This window comes from Bubalus bubalis, chromosome 4 (genome assembly GCF_019923935.1).
Source record: "Bubalus bubalis isolate 160015118507 breed Murrah chromosome 4, NDDB_SH_1, whole genome shotgun sequence".
Classification (NCBI taxonomy): Eukaryota; Metazoa; Chordata; class Mammalia; order Artiodactyla; family Bovidae; genus Bubalus; species Bubalus bubalis.
In genome coordinates this window covers 121,153,380-121,179,325 of record NC_059160.1, presented here as the reverse complement: position 1 = coordinate 121,179,325, position 25,946 = coordinate 121,153,380, and the positions used below count along the sequence as shown (strand labels likewise).

At 42.7% G+C, this 25,946-nt stretch overlaps 1 protein-coding gene, 1 non-coding gene and 1 pseudogene across 7 annotated transcripts in view; 1 reads left to right on the top strand and 2 right to left on the bottom strand.

Annotated features, from left to right (window-relative positions):
• Positions 1-24,866, top strand: part of TAF5L (TATA-box binding protein associated factor 5 like) — a 31,769-nt gene extending 6,903 nt beyond the window's left edge. For 5 of the 6 annotated variants that reach the window (XM_044941975.1, XM_025284485.2, XM_025284483.2 and 2 more), the window contains 4 exons: positions 5,099-5,243; positions 8,391-8,495; positions 15,151-15,875; positions 23,024-24,866. In XM_044941975.1, the coding sequence (XP_044797910.1) occupies positions 5,102-5,243; positions 8,391-8,495; positions 15,151-15,875; positions 23,024-23,821 (1,770 nt within the window). In that variant the 5' untranslated portion in view covers positions 5,099-5,101 and the 3' untranslated portion in view covers positions 23,822-24,866. Of the gene's footprint in view, positions 1-51; positions 103-5,098; positions 5,244-8,390; positions 8,496-15,150; positions 15,876-23,023 lie in introns of those variants that run through there. The other variant, XM_025284481.3, reaches the window with a different exon arrangement.
• TRNAG-CCC lies at positions 228-300 on the bottom strand. Its single transcript has one exon. It is a non-coding gene; the product is annotated as a tRNA-Gly (tRNA).
• LOC123465654 lies at positions 1,670-4,962 on the bottom strand (annotated as a pseudogene).
• Positions 24,867-25,946: the final 1,080 nt, after the last annotated feature.

Genomic DNA, 25,946 nt, shown 5'->3' with positions numbered 1-25,946 from the left:
TCGCTCCCTGAAGTGAAAGTGTTGGTCACTTAGTCATGTCCAAGTCTTTGTGACCCCATGAACTGTAGCTTATCAGGCTCCTCTGTCCATGGGATTCTCCAGGTAAGAATACTGGAGTGGGTTGCCATTCCCTTCTCCGGGGGATCTTCCTGGCCCAGGGATCAAACCCGGGTCTCCTGCGTTGCAGGCAGATTCTTTACCATCTGAGCCACCAGGGAAACCCCTAGTTCCCTGACCAGGGATTAAACCTGGGCCCCCTGCATTGGGAGCGCATAGTCTTAACCACTGGACCACCAGGGAAGTCCAAGGAGTTTCTGTCCTTCTTGATCATAAATTTAGCAGTGAAGGAAGATAGTCCTTTTGAAGGGGAAATTTCAAACTAGCTTGAATTACCACCTCAAATTAGTTTGAATATTACCCCTGCATTTCCTCCGTTATAAGAATTCATGAGAGGATTTCCCTGGTGGTCCATTGAGAGTCCACATGCCAGTGCAGGGAATGTGGGTTCAATCCCTAGTCCAAGAAGTACCCATGTGTCATGGGGCATCTAACCCCAAGAGCCACAACCACTGAAGCCCATGTGCCCTAGAGCTGGTGCTCTGCAACGAGAGGTCACTGCCGTGAGAACCTGTGCGGTTCAGATAGCGAGTAGCCCCTGTTTGTCACAACTAGAGAAAGCTCACACAAGACAGCGGAGACCCAGCACAGCCAAGAATAAAATTAAAGGAATTCCTGAGAAATTTTCTAATATGTATACATATCCTCTTATTATTCTGATGCTTATCTGTACCTGGTATTATAGATCAAGAGTGAAAGAGGTAAACAACATGACAGAAATGTAAACACACGGAGTTTGGGCGGGGAATCTGTGGGGCTTCTATTTTTTTAACCATTTTGTATTGGGGTATAGCCGATTAACAATGTTGTGATAGTTTCAGGTGAACAGCAAAGGGACTCAAGCGAACAGCCATGCATATACATGTAACCATTCTCCCTGTAGGGCTTTATTATTAGGTTGGTACAAAAGTAATTGCGGTTTTGGACCGTGAATTTTAAATCATTATAACTGAGTTCAGACACATCTTTATTAATCAAAATAGGAGCTGTTACAATCAACACATTTTTGCCAACAAGAAAAAAGTTTATTTCTGTAGCATAAAAATGCATGCTTTGGGATTTGACAAACTCTTCTAAAGCATTTTCTGCCTTCTGCTGGTTGTGGACACGTTTTCCCTGCAAAAAGTTGTCACGATGCTTGAAGAAGTGGTAGTTGGTTGATGAGAGGTCAGGTGAATGTGGCGAATGAGGCAAAACTTCATAGTCCAATTCATTCAAGTTTTGAAGCATTGGTTGTATGACTTGCAGTCAGGAGTTGTCATGGAGAAGAATTGGGCCCTTTCTGTTGACCAGTGTTGACTGCAGTTTTCAGTGTATCTCATCGATTTCCTGAGCATACTTCCCAGATACAGCGGTTTCACTAGGATTCAGAAAGCTGTAGTGGATCAGGCAGGCAGCAGACCACTAAACAGTAACTGTGACCTTTTTTTGGTGCAAGTTTGGCTTTTGGAAGTGCTTTGGAGCTGCTTCTCAGTCCAGTCACTGAGCTGGTTGTTATATAAAACATATATAAATATATATATAAAATAAATAATACATATATAAAGTAAATATATATATATATATAAAACAATCACTGGTTGTTATATAAAATCCACATTTTGTCCCACATCACAGTCTGATTGAGTAATGGTGTATTGTTGTGTATATTAAGAGAAGACAATACTTCAAAATGATGATTTTTTTTTTTTTTTTTTGGTTAGCTCCTGAGGAACCCACTTACCAAGTTTTTTCACCTTTCCAATTTGCTTCAAATGCCGAATAACTGTAGAATGGTCGACATTGAGTTCTTCAGCAGCTTCTTGTGTAGTTGTAAGAGGATCAGCTTCCAATGATTGCTTTCAGCTGGTCGTTGTCAACTTCTGATGGCCAGCCACTACTCTTCTCATCTTCAAGGCTCTTGTCTCCTTTGCAAAACTTCTTGAACCACCACATTAGCTAATTGATCATTAGCAGTTCCTAGGCCAAATGCATTGTTGATGGCGCAAGTTTTCTCCACTGCTTTATGACCCATTTTGAACTCAAATAAGAAAATCGTTCAGATTTGCATTTTGTCAAACCTCATTTCCACAGTCTAAAATAAATATAAAATAAACAGCAAGAAATAGTCATTAGCAAAAAAAAATAATGTGAGAAATGTCATTAGAACATAATATATAACCACATTTATTATAAAAATGTGGTTATATCAGATCAGATCAGTTGCTCAGTTGTGTCCAACTCTTTGCGACTCCATGAATCGCAGCATGCCAGGCCTCCCTATCCTTCACCAACTCCTGGAGTTCACTGAGACTCACGTCCATCGAGTCAGCGATGCCATCCAGCCATCTCATCCTCTGTCATCCCCTTCTCCTCCTGCCCCCAATCCCTCCCAGCTCAGAGTCTTTTCCAATGAGTCAACTCTTCACATGAGGTGGCCAAAGTACTGGAGTTTCAGCTGTAGCATCATTCCTTCCAAAGAAATCCCAGGGCTGATCTCCTTCAGAATGGACTGGTTGGATCTCCTTGCAGTCCAAGGGACTCTCAAGAGTTTTCTCCAACACCACAGTTCAAAAGCATCAATTCTTCTGCGCTCAGCCTTCTTCACAGTCCAACTCTCACATCCATACATGACCACAGGAAAAACCATAGCCTTGACTAGACGAACCTTTGTTGGCAAAGTAATGTCTCTGCTTTTGAATATGCTATCTAGGTTGGTCATAACTTTCCTTCCAAGGAGTAAGAGTCTCTTAATTTCATGGCTGCAGTCACCATCTGCAGTGATTTTGGAGCCCAAAAAAATAAAGTCTGACACTGTTTCCACTGTTTCCCCATCTAATTCCCATGAAGTAGTGGGACCAGATGCCATGATCTTCGTTTTCTGAATGTTGAGCTTTAAGCCAACTTTTTCACTCTCCACTTTCACTTTCATCAAGAGGCTTTTGAGTTCCTCTTCACTTGCTGCCATAAGGGTGGTGTCATCTGCATATCTGAGGTTATTGATATTTCTCCTGGCAATCTTGATTCCAGCTTGTGTTTCTTCCAGTCCAGCATTTCTCATGATGTACTCTGCATATAAGTTAAATAAACAGGGTGACAATATACAGCCTTGATGAACTCCTTTTCCTATTTGGAACCAGTCTGTTGTTCCATGTCCAGTTCTAACTATTGCTTCCTGACCTGCATACAGATTTCTCAAGAGGCAGATCAGGTGGTCTGGTATTCCCATCTCTTTCAGAATTTTCCACAGTTGATTGTGATCCACACAGTCAAAGGCTTTGGCATAGTCAATAAAGCAGATATAGATGTTTTTCTGGAACTTTCTTGCTTTGTCCATGATCCAGTGGATGTTGGCAATTTGATCTCTGGTTCCTCTGCCTTTTCTAAAAGCAGCTTGAACATCAGGAAGTTCACGGTTCACATATTGCTGAAGCCTAGCTTGGAGAATTTTGAGCATTACTTTACTAGCGTATGAGATGAGTGCAATTGTGCAGTAGTTTGAACATTCTTTGGCATTGCCTTTCTTTGGGATTGGAATGAAAACTGACCTTTTTCCAGTCCTGCTGAGTTTTCCAAATTTGCTGGCATATGGAGTGCAGCACTTTCACAGCATCATCTTTCAGGATTTGGAATAGTTCAATTGGAATTCCATCACCTCCACTAGCTTTGTTCGTAGTGATGCTTTCTAAGGCCCACTTGACTTCACATTCCAGGGTGTCTGGCTCTAGGTCAGTGATCACGCCATTGTGATTATCTGGGTCGTGAAGATCTTTTTTGTACAGTTCTTCTGTGTATTCTTGCCATCTCTTCTTAATATCTTCTGCTTCTGTTAGGTCCATACCATTTCTGTCCTTTATCGAGCTCATCTTTGCATGAAATGTTCCTTTGGTATCTCTGATTTTCTTGAAGAGATCCCTAGTCTTTCCCATTCCATTGTTTTCCTCTATTTCTTTTCATTGATCGCTGAAGAAGACTTTCTTATCTCTTGCTATTCTTTGGAACTCTGCATTCAGATGTTTATATCTTTCCTTTTCTCCTTTGCTTTTCGGTTCTCTTCTTTTCACAGCTATTTGTAAGGCCTCCCCAGACAGCCAGTTTGCTGTTTTGCATTTCTTTTCTATGGGAATAATCTTGATCCCTGTCTCCTGTACAATGTCACGAACTTCATTCCATAGTTCATCAGGCACTCTATCTATCAGATCTAGGCCCTTAAATCTATTTCTCACTTCCACTGTATAATCATAAGGGATTTGATTTAGGTCATACCTGAATGGTCTATTGGTTTCCCCTACTTTCTTCAATTTAAGTCTGAATTTGGCAATAAGGAGTTCATGGTCTGAGCCACAGTCAGCTCCTGGTCTTGTTTTTGCTGACTGTATAGAGCTTCTCCATCTTTGGCTGCAAAGAATATAATCAGTCTGATTTTGGTGTTGACCATCTAGTGATGTCCATGTGTAGAGTCCTTCTCTTGTGTTGTTGAAAGAGGGTGTTTGTTATGACCAGTGCATTTTCTTGGCAAAACTCTATTAGTCTTTGCCCTGCTTCATTCCGTATTCCAAGGCCAAATTTGCCTGTTACTCCAGGTGTTTCTTGACTTCCTACTTTTGCATTCCAGTCCCCTATAATGAAAAGGACATCTTTTTTGGGTGTTAGTTCTAAAAGGTCTTGTAGGTCTTCATAGAACCGTTCAACTTCAGCTTCTTCAGTGTTACTGGTTGGGGCATAGACTTGGATTACTGTGATATTGAATGGTTATAACCACATTTATTTAAAAATGTATTCCAGTATAAAACAGCAAATTTAACAACACAAAAGCTACAATTATATTTGTACCAACCTAATATCTAGGGTATTCTCATTTTCCATGATTGAAGTTGGCGGTGGTCATTGTGACAGTAGATAAGGTGGGAGAGAGGGTGAGGTTGGTCATTAAGGCTCTCAAGTCGGCTCGGTGGCCCCTACCCATGCATGACATCCAGCTGTCCGTGTGACTCCCCCACAGGTCATGAAACGGGTCCGCACGGAGCAGATCCAGATGGCCGTGTCCTGCTACCTCAAACGCCGGCAGTACGGGGATGCGGACGGCCCGCTGAAGCAAGGCCTGCGGCTGTCGCAGAGCACTGAGGAGATGGCCGCCAGCCTCACAGGTACCTTGCCCCTCTTCCAGAGGCAGCAGCTGGCCCAAGTGCCCCTTTGAAAACCCATCATAACACACCCTCCCTTGGAATCCCAGGGCTTTTGAGCTGTTTCTGATGTTGTGTGCGACTTTCTCCTTCCCTGAATGGGGCCAGGGTCGTCTCTTCCCTCTTGCATGGGCCCCTCCCATCTCACCTGGACCTCATTCATGGAAGGCCAGGTTCTCCAGGATGAGTCCTTTGGGAAGTGGTTGGAAGTGTTGGCATCATACACATATTCCTGAGACTTACAATGTGGTTTTGCTTTTGTTGTTTGAAATTGTTTTGAAATTGGATTTGGAGTTTTTAGAAAAATTTTTGAGAAATTTTCCTGCGGTACTCTTAGATTGGTTATAAGTGTCTTTAAATGGCCAGTGGTGAAGCTTGAGATTACAGTGCCTTCTCTCACTCAGCCCTGGCTCCTCATAAGAAGCCCAGCAGGCATCTGCCTCCTTGTCTTCCATGTCAGACTCACTCACTCTCCCTCACCTTAAGGCTCAGACGGGTTCCCCTGACAAGGGAGGGGCCAGGTGATGGACTTGGAATAGATTCCTGAATGCCTTACTGTTTCTAGTAAGATGGCCAGTGTACCAGACATGAGTAATTCCTTCAGAACTTGGCATCACAGTCTTGGGTAAGCGCCTGCTGCCTTGTCTTCTTTGGAACCTGTGCTGCTGCTGATAGACAGTAGGGCAACCACTGTAAAATTTGTGTTCCCAGTTGTCTTGATTTAGATATAATGGCATATCAGGAGAAATTCTAGAAAATTGCCAGGAAAAGTGAGAAGCATGAAATGTGATTATCATAAAATTTTATCCTGAATAATTTAATTGAGTAATCTGAATAATTATGTCTGCATTAAGCAGACAATCTTGAAGGCCTGCCGGTGGCCAGGTGCTAAGAAGTTCTAGAGAGAGCTGAGACTTGATCCTGGCTTCTGAGGTGCTTCATATTATAGTCGGGAAATGAGGCAGGTAAATCAGCATTCGTGGGAGAGTGACATAGTGAGTCCTGTGAGGGGGATGCTCAGCCTCCATGAAGACAAAGAACATACTCTTTACAGGTAGATCAGCAGGTCAAAAAGGCTTCCCAAAAGGTCTAGTGGTTCCCAGCATATAGTCAGGGGTCAGTAAATCATAGAAAGAATGAGCTGAGTTTCCAAAGAACCATTAGGAGCTTATCAGAGGGGAGAGTTGAAGGGGAGCATCCAAGGTACCAAATGTGGATTTTTGGAAGATGACTCTGGTGTCCATGTTAACCGAGGAAGGGCCAGATGAGAACCAGGGGAGCTGCTCAGAAGGCTACGGTATGATCCAGTCTAAAGTGAGGACAGCCTGAGCTGAAAGGCTCAGAAGAGTGAGGGGTGGACGTGGTGAGCACTTGTGACTAAGGACTCAAGACTGGCTTCCTCATGGAGGGGCAGCAGGAGAAGGAGGCTGTTCCTACATGTGCAGCCTTCCATCAAGTCTCTTGAGTTTCAGAGGGGACACTGATTCTTCTCACCCATCTCCCCATCTCCGTGTGTTGTATGTCATGACTCTGCTTCCTTGCTACATAAATTACATCCGTGCTTAATTACATGTGTGTCAGTGTTTCATCCAGATTGTCGCTAAAGATGGCTCCTCAGTCCCCAGCCACCTTTTCCCAGTCCTGAGGTTCCCACCCCCAGCAAAAAGGGTAGGAGAACTTTGCTTTTCTTTTTGGAAAGTATGAACTCACAGAATGGTGATGAAGTATATGTTTACATCCTGAGTATTGAGATTCCAGCCTTCTTCCTCCTCACATTACTGAGAACTTTGGCAGCCAAGCACCTACTGACCAGGAAAGTGATTAACTATCGCTTGTCCCTGGTGAATCTGCTCTGCCCAACAAAAGAGACCTAAAGACATCACCAGGAAGATGCCATCCGTGTCCTCTTGGGTGATAAACCCACGCCCAGAGTTCTTATCAGCTCTGTGATGCTGACTTTCAGAAAACTAGAGACTGTTGGTTCAGACCTTGAAAGAAACTGATCTATTTCACGTGAAAAATGGAAGCGAAAAGAAATGATGAGAAGCATCTTGGAGAAAACAAACAGCAGAAAGAAGAGAAACCTCAGAAATACCATCACTGATAGTCTTAAAACAAGAGAATGCTATTTTGAGAGAAAAAAGAACATTCAAATGTTTGTGTTGTTGTTGTTCAGTTGCTCAGTCATGTCCGACTCTGTGACCTCACGAACTGCAGCACGCCAGGCTTCTCTGTCCATCACCAACTCCCGGAGCTTGCTCAAACTCATGTCTGTCGTCCCCTTCTCCTGCCTTCAGTCATTCCCAGCATCGAGGTTCTTTTTTAACGAGTCAGCCTTTCACATCGGGTGGCCAAAGTGTTGAAGCTTCAGTTTCAGCATTAGTCCTTCCAGTGAATATTCAGTTTGATTTCCTTTAGGATTGACTGGTTTGATTTCCTTGTAGTCCAAGGAACTCTCAAGAGTCTTCTCCAGTACCACAGTTCAAAACCACATATTTATGTATGTACATGTACTTACATGACAGTACAACTGAAAAATCATTAGAAGAGTTGAAAGTTGAGAAAGCCTCCCAGAGAGTACAGCAGAAAGATAAAAAATGGAATCTGGGAGAGGTTAAAGGATCAGTTCTGGAAGCCTATCTAGAAATTGTAGGAGTCCCAGAAAGAAAATACAAGAGAGAGTCAACAAAATGATTCAAGAAAATTTCCCAGAATTGCAAGATGTGACTTTCCAGATTGAAAGGGCCCCCTGAATGTCCAGCACCAAGGTTGAAGGTAGACCCATCCCAGGGTACATGATAGTGCAGTACCAGGTCCTAGGCTCAGATGCGTCCAGAGGAGTCTTTCATGAGTCTCTGCACCTCTCCTCTCATCCGGCTTGTGTATCCTGTGCTTTATACCTTTTGTTCCTCTGCTGTCACATCACTGGGTGTCAGGAAGGGCAGGTAGATCTGTCAGTCATACTTAACCAGAAGCCCCAACGTCCTTTGAAAATGTACTGAGATGCCCAATGCTACTGATGCCCCTCAACACCAGCTGCCACCTGTCCTGCCACATTTTAGGCTAATGATTGTCTTTCTGTATGCATCTTGTCTGTCTCTTCCTCTGTAGTCCAATCAGAATCTGGTTGTGCCAACATAGTGTCCGCAGCCCCTTGCCAGGCAGAGCCCCAGCAATATGAAGTACAGTTCGGACGGCTGCGGAATTTTCTCACCGGTAAGTACTCAGCACCAGCACCCTTTTTTATCAAAAAGGGGTGATGCACATTTCCCTCAGAACCTGCTATGTTCCAGCTATGGTTTAGGTGCCAGGGATCCAAAGGTAGTTGAACACAAGTCTTGTATTCAAACTTATAGTTTGTTGGAACTCCTGAGAGAGTTAAATCAGGAGGTTAAAGGGTTCTGAGTATGCTATTCACTAGTCCATGGCTTTCAGCACAGTGATTGTGACTTGTGCTGAATAAGTGGAGGCTCAGTCAGCCCTGTAAGGATGCCTCCTTACATGCAGCGGATGTGAAATGGACGTTGCTATCACTGCCAGTAAGATAGTACATCTCAAAATGGCCTTTTTCCCATATTTCCAAAAGTGCAAGAGAGTAATAATACTCATGCATCAGCAACACAAAATTTAAAAGTTGTAATTTAGACCAGTTTGTGGGTGGTGTAATAACCGTGGAAATACAGAACCAGTAGAATGAATTATAATGAGGTTTCATAATTCACTGTTTGACTTTGTCACTTTTAAAAATGAAGTTATGTAGCCTGTCGATGCCTTTAGTTCCTCATATGTAGAGTAAACAAGGCTATTCAAAGACAAAACCAAGTGATTTTGACTAGTCCTAAGACAACTGATTATAATTTTAACATTGGAAAGATGATTACAATAAAAGTGACTACGTTAATTCTGGTTATTAATCAAAGTCTTTTGTTGAGTACTTTCCTTACACAAAACATCTTGAGGTACAAGAAATACAAAACTTTCTCTTTCTCAACAGATGGAGAGTAATTAGCCACGTATTAGTTAGTAGAAAATTATAGTTCAAATACTTTGAAGTTGTTTTATCTTTCTTTCCTTATTTGAACGATCCTTGACTTAATAATTTTAGTAAGCAATCAAGTATATAAACCAAAAATAATATACCTGATTACACACTGAGAGTTCTAATTTTACTTCACCCTCATAGTGGCTAGTGTTTTAAAGCAAAGAATCCACATTTCCTGCATTCTGTAGTTGGGCAAAATGACCAGTATGTTTCAGGAGATAAAGGTTACAAAATAAAACCCTAGAGAGGGTTATCTTATCAGTTTCACAGATGTTGAGTGATGGGATTCATAAATAGAGAATAGTCTGTTCAATTGTTACAGAAATTAAAAATTTGTGAAGATTAACAGTTTAATAAAAAGAGTCTATTATGTTTAAACTGTAAAGAAAGAAACTCCAGTAAGATCATTATATCGTATGAATGTTAAATCTCTGAGAACAGCGATGAGTTGCTTTCTGTGTTGGCTAAAGATAAAAACAGAAAAATTGGCTTTATAAAAAGAATTTCAATCAGAGGTAAGCAAGAACTTGGAGATGAGATATTTTTAACTATTGGCATTGGTTTTTGAGGCTTTAAGCAATTTTTAAATTTTTTTAAAATCTGTTTTTAGAAAATTATTTCACTTGGTTTTTAAAATACAGCTATGATTTCCCCTTTCTAGATGAGTTCTCTCATCAATCTAGTGATGAGGAAGTTGGTTTAGAAAGAAATGCCTGGCCTCGTTTAGCCCTTCTCTTGCGTCCATTCACACTGGATGTACACGAGGCACTGACTGCACTGGGGCTGGGGGAGCAGCAGAGCGTGTTGGTGGGGGGCCTGCCCTCTGATGACGGAGCCGGACAACTTGGGAAGCTCCAAATCTGTCACTGAGATAGTCTCTATTAGCCTTTTCCTGTGTAATTTCTCACCTTGTTTCAAAACTGAGAAAGTTGCCTGTTTGTCTATAATTTAATTCTTCAGTCCTTGGTCACTGGTTATTTTGAGAGGGAGAATATATATGGTTTTTCCTTACAGAATGCTTTTTCCTGGAACATTTTTCTCTACCATCAGGTCTCTGAAAAGTAGTCAGCCAAATCATATGAATAATTATCTCCTGAGCCCCAGGATAGAAGTATGACATATAGTCATTAATCTGAATTGGTGATTAATTCTAAGAGGGCTAAAAGTCACAGTTTTTGCATGAAATGTGACAGTAGGGGAAGTGTTTTCATGGACCAGTATGGAACCAGTCGTGGGGTATTGAGTCCGCATTTGAAGTGAAGGGAGAAGTTGGGGTGTGGCAGTTAGAGGCGGCCTTCTTTAGGAGCGTAGGCTTTACATTAGCACTTGGATTTCAGACATCTGTGGAAGAGAAGTAGAAGGATTCAGGCTCTGTGCAGAGGCATGAACAGAGTGGCAGAGGTGGTGATTATGTTTTCAGGAACCTTGAAGAAGCCCTTGGTTGAAAATGGGCTTTCAGATTGAAGATAAAGACAGAATGGAGGCAGGATTTGACCACAGGCTTACGTGCGACCTTCATCCTGTGTGATGGAGACAGGCCTGGGTGTGACTGTGGATATGGGAGCAGTGGACAAAGTGTGTGTTAAGGGGCGATGGAGGCCAGCCCAAGTGCACAGAGGCCCTGAGCAGGGAGACAGGGCTGCGGAAGTGGAAAGCGGTGTCTTGAGTCCATAATTCTATCATCAAGGTGAGATGTCCAGGAGTAAAGGAGGGAGAGCTGAGAATGACAGGCTTGGAGTGAGGGGCGGGGGGAGGTATACTGGGCAGAAATAAGTCAGGTTTTACTTTTTACATGGTTAGGATGATGGTATCCTGCTGCATAGCATGTAAGGTACAGAACTCAGCATCCGCTATAGGAAAGTACAAATTAAAGGCTAGATGAAAAATCCTAAAGGAAATAATGGAGAAAGTGAGTACCAAGGCTGGAGCACCTGCAACATGTTTCTTCTCTAGAAGCTATGGGGTGAGAGGTTCTGTGAGCTCGCCTGTTGAGGGCCTTTTCTCCAAGACACTCAGTAGGAAGAGCATAGACTGGAGTCAGTCACTCTGGATCTGAACCTGGGGATACCTGGGACTCTTAGATACAGTTTGGGTGTAAGTGCCTGGCTCATAGAAGCCACACACGCAGTGTTCCTTAAAGTGAGGTGAGCCTTTGAAGAGCAAGGTAGGAAGAGGAGCTCACAGGCATGGATGGGAAGGGTCAGGTCAGTGGTGCTGCCTACAAACAGAGAAAGGTGTTAGGTTGTGTCTGAAGGCCCAACCCTGTGGAGAAAGGCCAGGGAATGAGAATTGGTGTTTGTTTGACTTAGTGTCCTTTCAGTAAAACATAAGGTGTATATTATGATTACAAGGGAACAAGATTAAAATTGAGCTAAAACTTCAAGTTAATCTCACCTTGTTCCAGATATGTTGATGGGAATTTTTAAAGTACCGCATCCCTATTTCTGGATGGCTAGTGTTTTGTGTTTTTTTTATTCTGAGCTTAGTAAATTAAAATACCTCTCATTTTCAAAAATAAGCCTGAAACTTAAGATTGTAAGGAGTTGAAAACAGCCCTTCACCCCAATAGAACATATTGAATGTCTAATTGATAAAATTGAATCTTTTTGTTAGTATTTTGAGATTGAAATTTTCCAGAGGTCTTCTAAAGAATTACAGTATTCAAAGAAATACCAATATCTGTATTAGTCAGGGTTCTCTAGAGAAACAGAACCAATAGAATGGAATGTATATATAAAGAAAGAGATTTATCTTAAGGAGTTGGCTCATATGATTGCAGAGACTAACAAGTCCAAAATCTTCAGGGCAGGCCTGCAGACTGGGACCCAGGAGAGCCACAGTTCATGTCCAAAAGCAGTCTGCTGGCAGAATTCCCTCTTTTCCTCTTTGTGCTCCTAAGACCTTCAGCTGATTGGATAAGTCCCACCCACATATGGAGGGGAACCCACTCTGCTTAGTCTACTGATTTAAATGTTCAGCTCATCTAAAAAATTTCCTTCACAGAAACATCTAGAATGTTTGACCCAATATCTAAGCACTGTGTCCTAGCTTCATTGACACATAAAATTAACCATCATAAGTCTACCCACTGAACTTGGCACCCATACCCATCTTCTTAAAAGATAATTAATCTCCAAATAAAGATGATTAACAAGGTCATAATTCTGCCTAACACTCGGTACAGCTATATTTGGCCACTGGGTGCGAATAGCCGACTAATTGGAAAAGACCCTGATGCTGGGAAAGATTGAAGGCAATAGGAGAAGGGGGCGGCAGAGGATGAGATGATTAAATTGCATTGTTGACTCAATGGACATGAATTTCAGCCAACTGTGGGAGATAGTGAAGGACAGGGAAGTCTGGCAGTCCGTAGGGGTACATAGAGTCAGACAAGACTTAGCAACTGAACAACAACCAAGAATTCCCCAATCACTTTCTCAGAAGAAGAAACAAAGTCCACAGGTAATGTTTACTCTTCTTGAAACTCCGTGATTTGAATACTGTGATACAGAGACTTCCCTGGTCAGGACTCTGTGCTTCCACTGCAGGGGACATGGGTTCAGTCCCTGGTCAGGGAACTAAGACCCTGCATGTCATGTGGCACAGCCAAAAAAAGGAGTAAATACTATGATGCAAAGTCAGTGTAACTTATATTCTATGGTAAGGGGATAAGAAAAGAAAGGAAACAAAGGTATTTGCTTCTGTACAGATACTCACACCAACATGGTTCATAATGAGGAGTACTCATGATAGGTACAGTTCTGGGGTCTGAAACTGGTCACATGGTCATAGCTGGTCTTTAACTACCTTCTTCTACTCCCTATTCAGTATTGCTTTTACCTTTAGTTAGCACCTCAGCTGGTCCTGGTTCTTTACATGGTGCGATGACACAAACCTTCGTTCCTGAAGGATCTGGGCCACTACTAGTCCTGCCTTGGTTGGATTGCTGCATTTGTTTATTCACCTTCACCTCAGGGACGGTAGCACTAAGATGCCGTTAGTGACCTCCTCTGTTGTAGACACGCTCTCCTTTCCCCCTGTGGAGCAGCAGTGCAGCTTCCCCTCGGCAGTCAGGCTCAGTCACCCAGGGCCAGCACCAGAGCACCCTGCACCTGTTGGCTCAGAGGCAGGAGCCTACAGCAGCTGGGCAGCAGCCCTGATTCAGTGTGGGATCGCTGTAATTGAAGTTCATCTTCTAAGAATGCGTTTGAGTGGGGGCATGTTTATCCTTAAATGCACATACTATGCAGTTAATTCACCTGTGGTAAGATGAAATAGAGCATTAAGCAGAGGTAGCGTGCTGGAATCATCTCCCTTCTGATTAGAGAGATAAGTGCCCTCATTCAGTATTCCTGAGTCTTGAGACAGGTCTGGATTCCTTTCCATGGAATAAAAAAAGAAAAATCAGAATGTTATATAAGTGCTAACTTAAAGCATTTTTATATTAATTTACTTAGGTACATACAGACATTACACTAGATATAAACTTTTATGCTTCCTTTGTTTTGTTTGAACCTAAACTCATTTACAAATAAAGTACAAGTAAAATCACAAAAAATAAAGTTCAGATTAGCCAGTGAATGTAACAGATGGATTTTGCCATAAATAGCTCACTGCTCCACATGGCAGAGAAGGCAATGGCATCCCACTCCAGTACTCTTGCCTGGAAAATCCCATAGATGGAGGAGCCTGGTAGGCTGCAGTCCATGGGGTCGCTAAGAGTCGGACATGACTGAGTGACTTCACTTTCACTTTTCACTTTCATGCTTTGGAGAAGGAAATGGCAACCCACTCCAGTGTTCTTGCCTGGAGAATCCCAGGGACGGCAGAGCCTGGTGGGCTGCTGTCTATGGGGTCACACAGAGGCGGACATGACTGAAGTGACTTAGCAGCAGCAGCTCCACATGGACTGAGGGCTGATGTTCCCCGGCTTCCCCAAGGTGCTGGCACACAGGCGTCCCTCCTTGCTGGCCACTTGCCTCTGTCCACGTGGCCGTGGAACCTTTGCTCTGTCACAGCTCTCTGCCCTCCCTCACTTAGGTGTCACACACACACACCTCTGTGCTATTCTCATTAGCCTGTGACAAAACTGGACACTTATTTGAACATTCTTTGTCATGTGGTTTCATGGTGTTTAAGTCTCACATTGGTAAATTATTTAGTTTTAATGACATGAAAATATTCCTCTTATAAATTATCGCTGCAAAGAGAAGTTGTCCTTTTTAACCAACAAAATCAAAATGAGTACACTGACAGATGTGAGACACTTAGGGATGAACAATGTCGTCTTAGCATTGGGACATGCCAACCAGGGATGTAAATGTAAGTGAACCCACTAAACTAAGAACTTGGATGTTATTGCAGGAGATGAGAGCACTAAAACTGTATGCCAGTACTTGCTAAAGACTATCCAGATAATTCTGAATTTACCTGTGTTTACTTTTTAAATTATCAAATTAAAGTTTCTGTGAAGAGCTCAGTCTCCCCAGAATCCACGTAAGGTCTCTCCAAGGCCTGAGATCCCAATTTGAGCAACGCTAATACATTGGGGAAAATACTAACCCAAAGGCCTGGATACAAGCTCCTTTGAATGTGTGTGAGAAGAGGCACACTGTTTAGCCTCTGGGCATCAAATTCCAGGTTTGCTGGCCTTCTGGGTCTGATCTTCCTTCCTTGGTCCAAAGGCTTTGACTTCAAGTTTCCAGAATTTTGTGTTGGGCTTATACTTAAATCCATAGCCTCAGAAAGTAGGGTCCTGGCCAGAAGGGGACTGTGCGCTCCACAGGAGACCATGCTGGTTATAAAGCCTTCACTTGTTTTTCCTTACAGATTCTGACTCCCAGCACAGCCATGAAGTGATGCCTCTCCTCTATCCTCTCTTTGTCTACCTCCATCTCAACCTGATCCAGAACAGTCCGAAGAGCACAGTGGAAAGCTTTTACAGCCGCTTCCATGGAATGTTTCTGCAGAACGCCAGCCAGAAGGATGTTATCGAGCAGCTCCAGACCACTCAGACCATCCAGGACATCCTGTCTAACTTCCGGCTGCGAGCCTTCCTGGACAACAAATACGTGGTTCGTCTGCAGGAAGACAGCTACAACTACCTTCTCCGCTACCTCCAGAGTGACAACAACACCGCGCTGTGCAGGATCCTTGCCTGGCACATCCATCTGGACGTGCAGCCCGCCAAGAGGACAGACTACCAGCTCTACACCAGTGGTAGCTCCTCCCGCGGCGAGGGTGGCGGCCTGGAGCCCGCCGACATGCCCGCGCCCATCCTGCAGAATGAGGCCGCGCTGGAGCTCCTGCAGGAGAGCATCAAGCGCGTCAGGGACGGCCCCCCCTCCCTCACCACCATCTACTTCTACGCCTTCTACAACACGGAGCAGCTGCTGAACACTGCAGAGGTATCCCCGGACAGCAAGCTGCTCGCAGCAGGCTTTGACAACTCCTGTATAAAACTGTGGAGTCTGCGTTCCAAGAAGTTAAAGTCCGAACCCCATCAAGTAGATGTGTCCCGCATCCACTTGGCTTGTGATTTCCTAGAGGAGGAGGTAGGCATATCGGTTTTTCTTCCCTGCACCTGCCTTACTAATGTGCTTCGAGTATTCTTACCAAACATGACAGATCTTACAGCAAATGGACTTCATTATATTCCTCATCATATAACTAATGCCAGACTAATGCCTGATAACCTGTAACCAGTGAATTCCTGCTAATGGCCAACCTTAGCCAAGAGGAAAATGTTAATATGAGCTGAACATCATTAACGAATGGTCAGTATGTATTACTACCTGAATGTGGATATCATTGCTGAGCCTAAAGACCTTTAGCTATGTGTGTGAGTGTGCATGTGTACATATATAAGTAATCAGAAGTAGGTTTACTGGGTCAAAAGGTATATTGCTGTTTCCCAAGGGTAAACTAGGATGCTGTTTGTCTTTCCCCTCCCCCGCAACCCTGGGTGCCCTTGGCCTTTCACAGCAGTGCAGTCCTCTGATTTCTCCCAGGGTGCCCTGTTTTCGTCCAGCAGTCAGCATAATGATCTTGTTTGCTTTGATTGGGGGTGGTCATTGGATAGGGCAGGCCTAGTGGCCTGAGTTTCAGGTCACTGAGAAGCACTGGTTCAGAAAAAGTGAGGGCAAAGGGAAATAGACGTGGAACTTCACAGAGTTCACCTTGCCTGAGAGTGGTGCCTCAGAATTTGCAGGGTGAATACCTTTGTCATATCACCATTGGAATTCAGGTAGCTCACTCGCAGCTTACTTTGAATGGAAAATTCTTTGCACTAGGTTGAAAGGTTAAGGGTTTTTTTAAAAAGTCACTCAAGTTAATTTCCAGTTGCTGATAAGATGTCAAGAATATTGGATGTATAAAGTCAGCCTTTTTTACCTATTCCTGTTTTCTGAGTCATTTTCCAGTTAGCATGGCCTTTGAGTCTTTGCTTCTTGAAGTTGAGAGAGGAAAATTAGAGGAGTTTGTTATGATGAATAAAGAATCTAAATTCTGATGCACAAACTTTGATTTCTACAATCTGTAGTGCCTTCCAAAATACTTTTCATTGCATATTTGAATTATCAAGTTTCTTTTCATTGAGGACAATTCTAGCTTCTTGGGGGCTCTTCACATGCAGTGAGGGATACTGCCCTCATCTACTCTGAATTTTCTATTTAGAAAAATTATTTCTGCTGACCTTACTAGTTTTGATGATATGATACTGGTTTGGGGATTAGTCTAGGCATTAAAAAATAATATAAAGGAAGATAGCAAAGGTAGAAAGATAGCTGCAAAGATGGAAAGAACATTAGATTAAAATAAAAATTTTTAAGATCCCCCCCGGCTACCACTGAATTTTATAATATGTGAATTTTATCTCATTTTTTAAAAAAGAGCAATAACCAAAATCTTCTGTGTAAGCATAAAATTACCCCCAATTCAGCTGAATTTACAGCACTGCCCTCAGCTTCTGCCGTTTGCACTGGAAGGTAATCTTGATTGGCCTCGGGAATCTGTTTGATTGCCCAGCACTGCTGCTTCTGTCACCCTGCTGCCGGCAGCCGCCTCGTGGTAGAGACACGCGGAGTGGAGAGCAGGACTGCCCTCCCACTTTTTTTTTTCATTTTATCAGTAATATTTTTTTTTCCTTGATTTTTTTTTTCACTTTATTTTTTTGGAGGCTGATTACTATGAAGTATTGTACTGGTTCTGTCATAGATTAACATGAATCCACCACAGATGTACATGCGTCCCCCATCTTGAACCCCCCTCCCACCTTCCTCCCCATACCATCCCTCTGAGTCATCCCAATGCACCAGCCCCGAGCACCCTGTCTCATGCATCGAGCCTGGACTGGCGATCCGTTTCACATATGATAATATACATGTTTCAATGCCATTCTCCCAAATCATCCCACCCTCTCCCTCTCCCATAGAGTCCGAAAGACTGTTCTATACATCTGTGTCTCTTTTGCTGTCTCGCATACAGGGTTATTGTTACCTTTTTTCTAAATTCCATATATATGCGTTAGTATACTGTATCGGTGATTTTCTTGCTGGCTTACTTCACTCTCTATAATAGGCTCCAGTTTCATCCACCTTGTTAGAACTGATTCAAATGTATTCTTTTTAATGGCTGAGTAATACTCCATTGTGTATATGTACCACAACTTTCTTATCCATTTGTCTGCTGATGGACATCTAGGTTGCTTCCATGTCCTGGCTATTATAAACAGTGCTGTGATGAACATTGGGCTACACGTGTCTCTTTCAGTTCTGGTTTCCTCAGTGTGTATGCCCAGCAGTGGGATTGCTGGGTCATATGTCAGTTCTATTTCCAGTTTTTTCTTGGAATCTCCACACTGTTCTCCATAGTGGCTGTACTAGTTTGCATTGCCACCAACAGTGTAAGAGGGTTCTCTTTTCTTCACACCCTCTCCAGCACTTATTGCTTGTAGACTTTTGGATAGCAGCCATTCTGACTGGCGTGAAATGGTACCTCATTGTGGTTTTGATTTGCGTTTCTTTAATAGTGATGTTGAGCATCTTTTCATGTGTTTGTTAGCCATCTGTATGTCTTCTTTAGAGAAATGTCTGTTTAGCTCTTTGGCCCATTTTTTGATTGGGTCATTTATTTTTCTGGAATTGAGCTGCAGGATTTGCTTGTATATTTGTGAGATTAATTCTTTGACCATTGCTTCATTTGCTACTATTTTCTCCCATTCTGAAGGCAGTCTTTTCACCTTGCTTATAGTTTCCTTTGTTGTGCAAAAGCCTTTAATTTTAATTAGGTCCCATTTGTTTATTTTTGCTTTTATTTCCAATATTCTGGGAGGTGGGGCATAGAGGATCCTGCTGTGATTTTATGTCGGAGAGTGTTTTGCCTATGTTATGCCTCTAGGAGTTTTATAGTTTCTGGCCTTACGTTTAGATCTTTAATCCATTTTGAGTTTATTTTTGTGTATGGTGTTAGAAAGTGTTCTAGTTTCATTTTTTTTACAAGTCGTTGACCAGTTTGCCCAGCACCACTTGTTAAAAAGATTGTCTTTTCTCCATTGTATATTCTTGCCTCCTTTGTCAAAGATAAGGTGTCCATAGGTGCGTGGATTTATCTCTGGGCTTTCTATTTTGTTTTATTGATCTATATTTCTGTCTTTGTGCCAATACCATACTGTCTTGATGACTGTGGCTTTGTAGTAGAGCCTGAAGTCGGGGAGGTTGATTCCTCCAGTTCCATTCTTCTTTTTCATGATTGCTTTGGCTATTCAAGGTTTTTTGTATTTCCATACAAATTGTGAAATTATTTGCTCTAGTTCTGTGAAAAATACCATTGGTAGCTTGATAGGGATTGCATTGAATCTATAGATTGCTTTGAGTAGTATACTCATTCACTATATTGATTCTTCCAATCCATGAACACAGTATATTTCTCCATCTATTTGTGTCCTCTTTGATTTCTTTCACCAGTGTTTTATAGTTTTCTATATATAGGTCTTTGATTTCTTTAGGTAGATATATTCCTAAGTATTTTATTCTTTTTGTTGCAATGGTGAATGGAATCGTTTCCTTAATTTATCTTTCTGTTTTCTCATTGTTAGTGTATAGGAATGTAGGGGAGTAAAGTTTAAAAATAAAATTAAATTAAAAAAAAAAAGGAATGTAGGGGATTTCTGTGTGTTGATTTTATATCCTGCAACTTCACTATATTCATTGATTAGCTCTAGTAATTTTCTGGTGGAGTCTTGAGGGTTTTCTATATAGAGGATCATGTCATCTGCAAACAGTGAGAGTTTTACTTCTTCTTTTCCAATCTGGATTCCTTTTATTTCTTCTCTGCTCTGATTGCTGTGGCCAAAACTTCCAAAACTATGTTGAATAGTAGTGGTGAGAGTGGGCACCCTTGTCTTGTTCCTGACTTTAGGGGATATGCTTTCAGTTTTTCACCATTGAGGATAATGTTTGCTGTGGGTTTGTCATATATAGGTTTTATTATGTTGAGATATGTTCCTTCTATTCCTGCTTTCTGGAGAGTTTTTATCATAAATGGATGTTGAATTTTGTCAAAAACTTCTCTGCTTCTATTGAGATAATAATATGGTTTTTATTTTTCAGTTTGTTAATGTGTTGTATTATATTGATTGATTTGCGGATATTGTATCCCTGGGATAAAGCCCATTTGGTCATGATGTATGATCTTTTTAATGTGTTGTTCGGATTCTGTTTGCTAGAATTTTGTTAAGGAGTTTTGCATCTATGTTCATCAGTGATATTGGCCTGTGGTTTTCTTTTTTTGTGGCATCTTTGTCAGGTTTTGGTATTAGGGTGATGGTGACCTCATTGAATGAGTTTGGAAGTTTACCTTCCTCTGCGATTTTCTGGAAGAGTTTGAGTAGGATAGGTGTTAGCTCTTCTCTAAATTTTTGGTAGAATTCAGCTGTGAAGCCGTCTGGTCCTGGGCTTTTGTTTGCTGGAAGATTTCTGATTACAATTTCCATTCCCTCCCACTTTGCGCCATACCGGATGACGGAGAGAGCTTGTCGATTGTCAGTTGCATATTTTTAATATTTATGCAGCATGATAAAACCACAGGACCAAAAAGGAGGACTTGCCCTCCTTTCCAGTTATGTGGATAGGACACCAGCCTCCCTGCAACCTCAGCCCAGCAGTGCAGCTCCTGTGTTCAGTTCATTTAATGTCTGGTCATTCTGCCCCAACCTGGTCATCTTTAAGTTTGAAAAGTAAAGTCAGTGTTGTCAATAATACTCAGTTCTGTAGTTTGTGTACCAGACTGTCATAGATTTATGCTAGCCAATAGGAATATAGCGTGAGCCATATGTGTAATTTAAGTTTTTCTAGTCATCACATTAAAAAGGTAAGAAGTAGTTGGTATTAATTTTAATAATGTATTTTCAATTCATTGTAGCCAAAATATTATCATTCTGCATGTAAGCAATATTTTCAAAATTTTAATGAAATCTGTTACATTCTGCCTTTTTGTCTTAAGCCTTAGAAACCGTTGTGTATTTACACGTATAGCACATGTCCATTTACACTGGCCAGCAGCCACCTTTTCTCTCCTCCATCAGGCTGCTGTCTGCTCACACAGTAGCAGTGTCTCACCTGCTTCCAGGTGTTACCCACTCCCAAGCCCAGCCATATTTAATTTCTTTTGGCTCCATTGGTAGCTTATTGGAGAACAACCCAAGGCTTGTTCAGATCCCGAAGCACCCTGACCTAGGACTCACTGCGCTGTAACAAGGGCACTGGGGACACACTAGTCCAGAAGCAGACTCGGCTCCTTGGTCTAAGACAGGATCAGCAGACTGTAGTATTCAAAGAGCTGTTTTTTCTTGTTCTTCTAAAATTTCTATTTTAAGCATATCTTATAATGTATATAATACAGTTTATCATTACATGAATGTACTTTACAAATTAAAAATTCATATTTGGGATGCATCTGGGGTAGAATTTACTGTGGTGGGGGGCAGAGTTAGACAGTTGTAGAACATTTGGGGTGTTGTCCTGTTAGCGTGGGAGGGATGGGAGGGGTCTGTGTGGTCAGGCTTGGGTGACCCATTGCTTGTTTCAGGGTTTCAGCTCAACTGCACTGAGGCCATTGTGGGGCTGGCTGAGCCACAGAAGAAAAAGTAGCCAAACTATTTTAAGCTGTCGTCCTGGCAGGGAGTTGATAGGGCTAGCCTGCAGGACTATTCTCGTTTCCCTATTCCTTGGTTTATAGAGTCAACAGGCACTTTCCACAGGCTCAGGACAGTCATGGGGCCCCTGAGAAGTCCACCTGCCTCCCAGTACATCCTCCTCTCTCTGCTCCTGAGCACTCAGAGGCAGGACCCACTGCCAGGACTTCCTGCTCCAAACGAAGATGTCTTACGCCTCAGTAAACTCTCTGGCGTAGAGCAGTGAGTCATTCCTGAAATTTTAAAATATTATTGTAACCTCTTTGGAAAGGAAAATTACTAATATTCTTAGTAATGCTCAGTAGAACCTTAAGCTCCCAAATGCTTATGTGTTTTCAATGTTGATTATCTGGAATAGCCATTTTGAATATCCATGAACATCAATGTTTATTTTCTCATTTCTCAAAAATGTATACGTTGGAGGCATTCATTCTATTTTTAATTTAATAGTTTTCAAATAGAAATTAAAAGGATGGCTTTTTTCTGTACAAAGGCTCACAAAGGTATTTATTTCTAAGCCAGCAAGGCCCATCTGGTTCAGGAAGCTTCATCTTAACTCTTTATTCTTCCAGTGTATAACTGAAACTCATTTGACTTTATGAATTCCAGGATTGAGATAGTTGCAGTTGTAAGGAGCTTGTCTGCGAGAGAATGAAAGGAAAGTAGATTTGAATCCACAGAATATGCTTGGGCGTGCATCAGGGGGCCTCCCCCCTACCCCGCCCCTGCCCCTTTTACCAGGAGCTGTCTTTCTTATCCCCACACATAGGGGTTTATTTCCAGGAATCACAAGAGTCACTTGACTCTGAGAGGAATTCTGAATCCTTGCCTCCTTTTTTACTTTGGGGAAATATTTGAGCCGATCCAGAAGGTCATGGTTTCAAAACTGTTCTTTCTTTTTGGGTACCAGCCATTCATGTCTGGTTACAGGGCATGGGTGTAAGTTACCGATGACTGCACTTTCCTGGCCCACAGTTATTTCTGTGATATGTCCAGGTTTTATTTTTGGCTAAATTCCCACAGTGGTTCTGTATGCATCTTGAAGTGAAACCACATCTGCCTCCATCATTGACCCCAGCTGTGGGGGTGATTTTTCTTGACTAGAAACAGGGAGCACTGTGGCCTACAAAGCAGTCAAGACTGACAGGGGAAGACATGCCTGTAGAATAAAAGAATCTAAGAACATAAAATCAAAAATAAATTTTTTCGAGTGATTGACTTTTGAAGTCTGTCCTCAGCATAAGAGTAAGGTCCAGATCATTACTCTGCAGTAGTAGCCTCGCTATAGTGTTAGCTGCAAGGTGAATTTAAAGAAAGCAAATTTGTAAGTTGTAGGAGACTTTTTATTCAGTTATGCAATTACAAGGTGCTATCCTGGGGTCACCCTGAAGGACAGAGTCATTTACTGGGTAGATGCTATTTCCCAAGCAGGTCTCTTTGTTTCTGGACATTTTGTTTTCCATGGCAGACCGCTAAACTCTCTTCTCTTGTGTGTGTCCCCACTACCCCCAGGATGACGAGGACGACAACTTAGGCACAGAGATGAAGGTCCTTCGGGGACACTGCGGGCCAGTGTACAGCACCAGGTTCCTCGCAGACAGCTCGGGGCTGCTCTCCTGCTCTGAAGACATGTCCATCAGGTACTGGGACCTGGGCAGCTTCACCAACACCGTGCTGTACCAGGGCCACGCCTACCCCGTGTGGGACCTGGACATCAGCCCGCACAGCCTGTACTTCGCCAGCGGGTCCCACGACCGCACGGCCCGGCTGTGGTCATTTGATCGGACGTACCCACTGCGAATCTACGCCGGGCACCTGGCAGACGTGGACTGCGTCAAGTTCCACCCCAATTCAAACTACTTAGCCACGGGCTCAACCGACAAGACGGTGCGGCTGTGGAGCACTCAGCAGGGGAACTCCGTGAGGCTCTTCACGGGCCACCGCGGCCCTGTGCTCTCCCTGGCTTTTTCCCCCAACGGTAAGTACCTGGCATCAGCAGGCGAGGACCAGCGGCTGAAGCTGTGGGACTTGGCGTCCGGGACCCTCTACAAAGAGCTGCGGGGCCACACGGACAACATCACCAGCCTCACCTTCAGCCCAGACAGCAGCCTGGTTGCGTCAGCGTCCATGGACAACTCCGTGCGTGTCTGGGACATCAGAAGCTCACACTGTAGCACACCCGCCGACGGCTCATCCAGCGAGCTCGTGGGCGTCTACACCGGCCAGATGAGCAATGTGCTGAGCGTGCAGTTCATGGCCTGCAACCTCCTGCTGGTGACTGGAATCACACAAGAAAATCAGGAACATTGATTTGGATCTTTGATATGACAGACTGGGGCGTGCGAAGGGCTCCAGACGGCAAGTCTTAGGACAGACAGATGGAATCACTGACTGACTGTGAAAGACTCCCCGTGTCCTCCCTTGCCCTGCAGATGTCCTGAAACCACCACTCTCGACTTAGCCCCGAAGTGTGGAAGGATAGGGGCAGGAAGGGTGGTGATGGGGAGCAAATGTGAGATAGGAATCACGGAGATTCCGCTGTGTCCTCGTGTGGCCCTCCCTATCTCTGGCGCCAAGGTGCCCTTGCCTCGCTGGGGCTGCACTTGACCTGAGGATGTTTGCCAGGCACCCTCCCTGGGAGCAGTGCCACAGGGTCACTGGGTGGAAGGGACTCTATCCAGGTAGGAAAGTGGGAGTGAGAATTAGGAAAGGGGGCAGGGTCATCCTGGCAAATGTCTTTCCTTTTCTGTGATTACAGAGAACCAGGACTTTTTATTATTGTTATTATAATTATTACTGAGAAGAGGAAACCTAGCACTGGCAGAGGGGGCCTTCTCTGCTCTCATCTTTCAGGTTTTACTCCTGGCACTGGCTGTGATACTTGGAATTTTGAGGTTCAGGGAATTCAGAGAACTTGGTCATACAGTGTATTGGGAGAAAGGGGAAATTCCTGGGTGACAGTTGGATCACTCCAGCTGACATGTTTCTAGAAGTGGGTGGGCAGATTTGACTGAGAAAGTCTTGGGGTCTTGCAGCAATGGTGGGAAAGAAAGATTCTTTTTGTGGCTGCACTTCTGTTAACAATTCTCTCCCCTGAAAGGATGGATTGTGGTAAAGAAATGAAAGTAATTAGAAGTGAAAAGTCTAAAAGTGAAAGAACTAAAAAATGTTGAATTTCCAAATGATTCCGAGGTGTGGCTTTTCCAGCATCTTTTCCTCCTGAGATCATCCCTCCCACCTGCTTTGCAATAGCAGTTTAATGAACAGTCTGTGAAAAGGATTAAATATTTCTGTTTTCTGAAAAGAGTTATTTTGTATTTTGTTTTCTATTAAAATGTGTTTAGTTTCCAAAAAACAGTGTTGGCATCTCTTTTAACAGGCGGGTGTGTGGGCTGTTTTGGAAGGCACAGGTCACCTGTCTTTGGAGTGACAGCCAGTTGTGCAGACTGGACTCCCCAGCTGCCCTCCTGTCTCCCCTTGTATTCTGTTCAGCTGGCCTCAAATTGTGTTTCTTCTTGGCATTCACAGGGATTATTGAAAGCATTTAACACTTTTTTACACATCCAAGCTTGCCAGTTGCTGACCAGAGATGACATATATTTTTCTATCTGTAGTTATTTGGTGAGATCCTACTTCAGTTTTCTTTAAAGACCCCATGATAAAATCCCTAAGGGGCATTACAAATGATGTCATTTAACTAACTGCAACCATTTATTGTACCATTTCAGGTAAAGGACTTATTTAAAGATGTAAATGATGTGTGAATTTTTTTAATGTACTTTTAAAACATAATTTTCTGACAAGGACACTAGAATTCTATGCCCAGAAAGTTTTTTTTTAACTTGAGCCTAAAATACTAATTAACAGGAAATGTTTCTTATTCATAAAAACTCATGTATTTGAGACATTGTAAGAAATCTTTGGCAACTTAGCCAGACAGCATCACCTTCCACATGGTCTACTGGTAAAGCCTGGGATTCAAATGTGTTCTTATCTATAATAAATGAGCTCTTAGATTGTGTGGTATATTGCTAGAAACCATGAATTCCTAAATTGAGCTGAATCATTCTCATAAGTGAAAATATCACTGATTTTAGGTTTCATGTTTGTTTTTTAATGCAGAATTTCTTTGATTAAACACAAAAATGCCTTAGTTTGCCTTCATACTACGGATCTCATACACACTGATTTCATGTCAGGCTCTTAATGATCTGCATCTTTGGCCCTTTTCTTTTCTGTATTAATTTTAATGTGAAGTAATTTAACTTTATAAAATGCCCCTCACTATTTTCCCAGAATCTTAGAAATATTGTAAGGGTCTGTATGTGTCCTTATGTCCACAAGGTGCCTAAGAACATGGTTACACTCAATTCTTCAGGTTCCTTTCTTGTATTGTTTTATCTTCAGAGCAATCCTGTGAGGCAGATAGGACTAG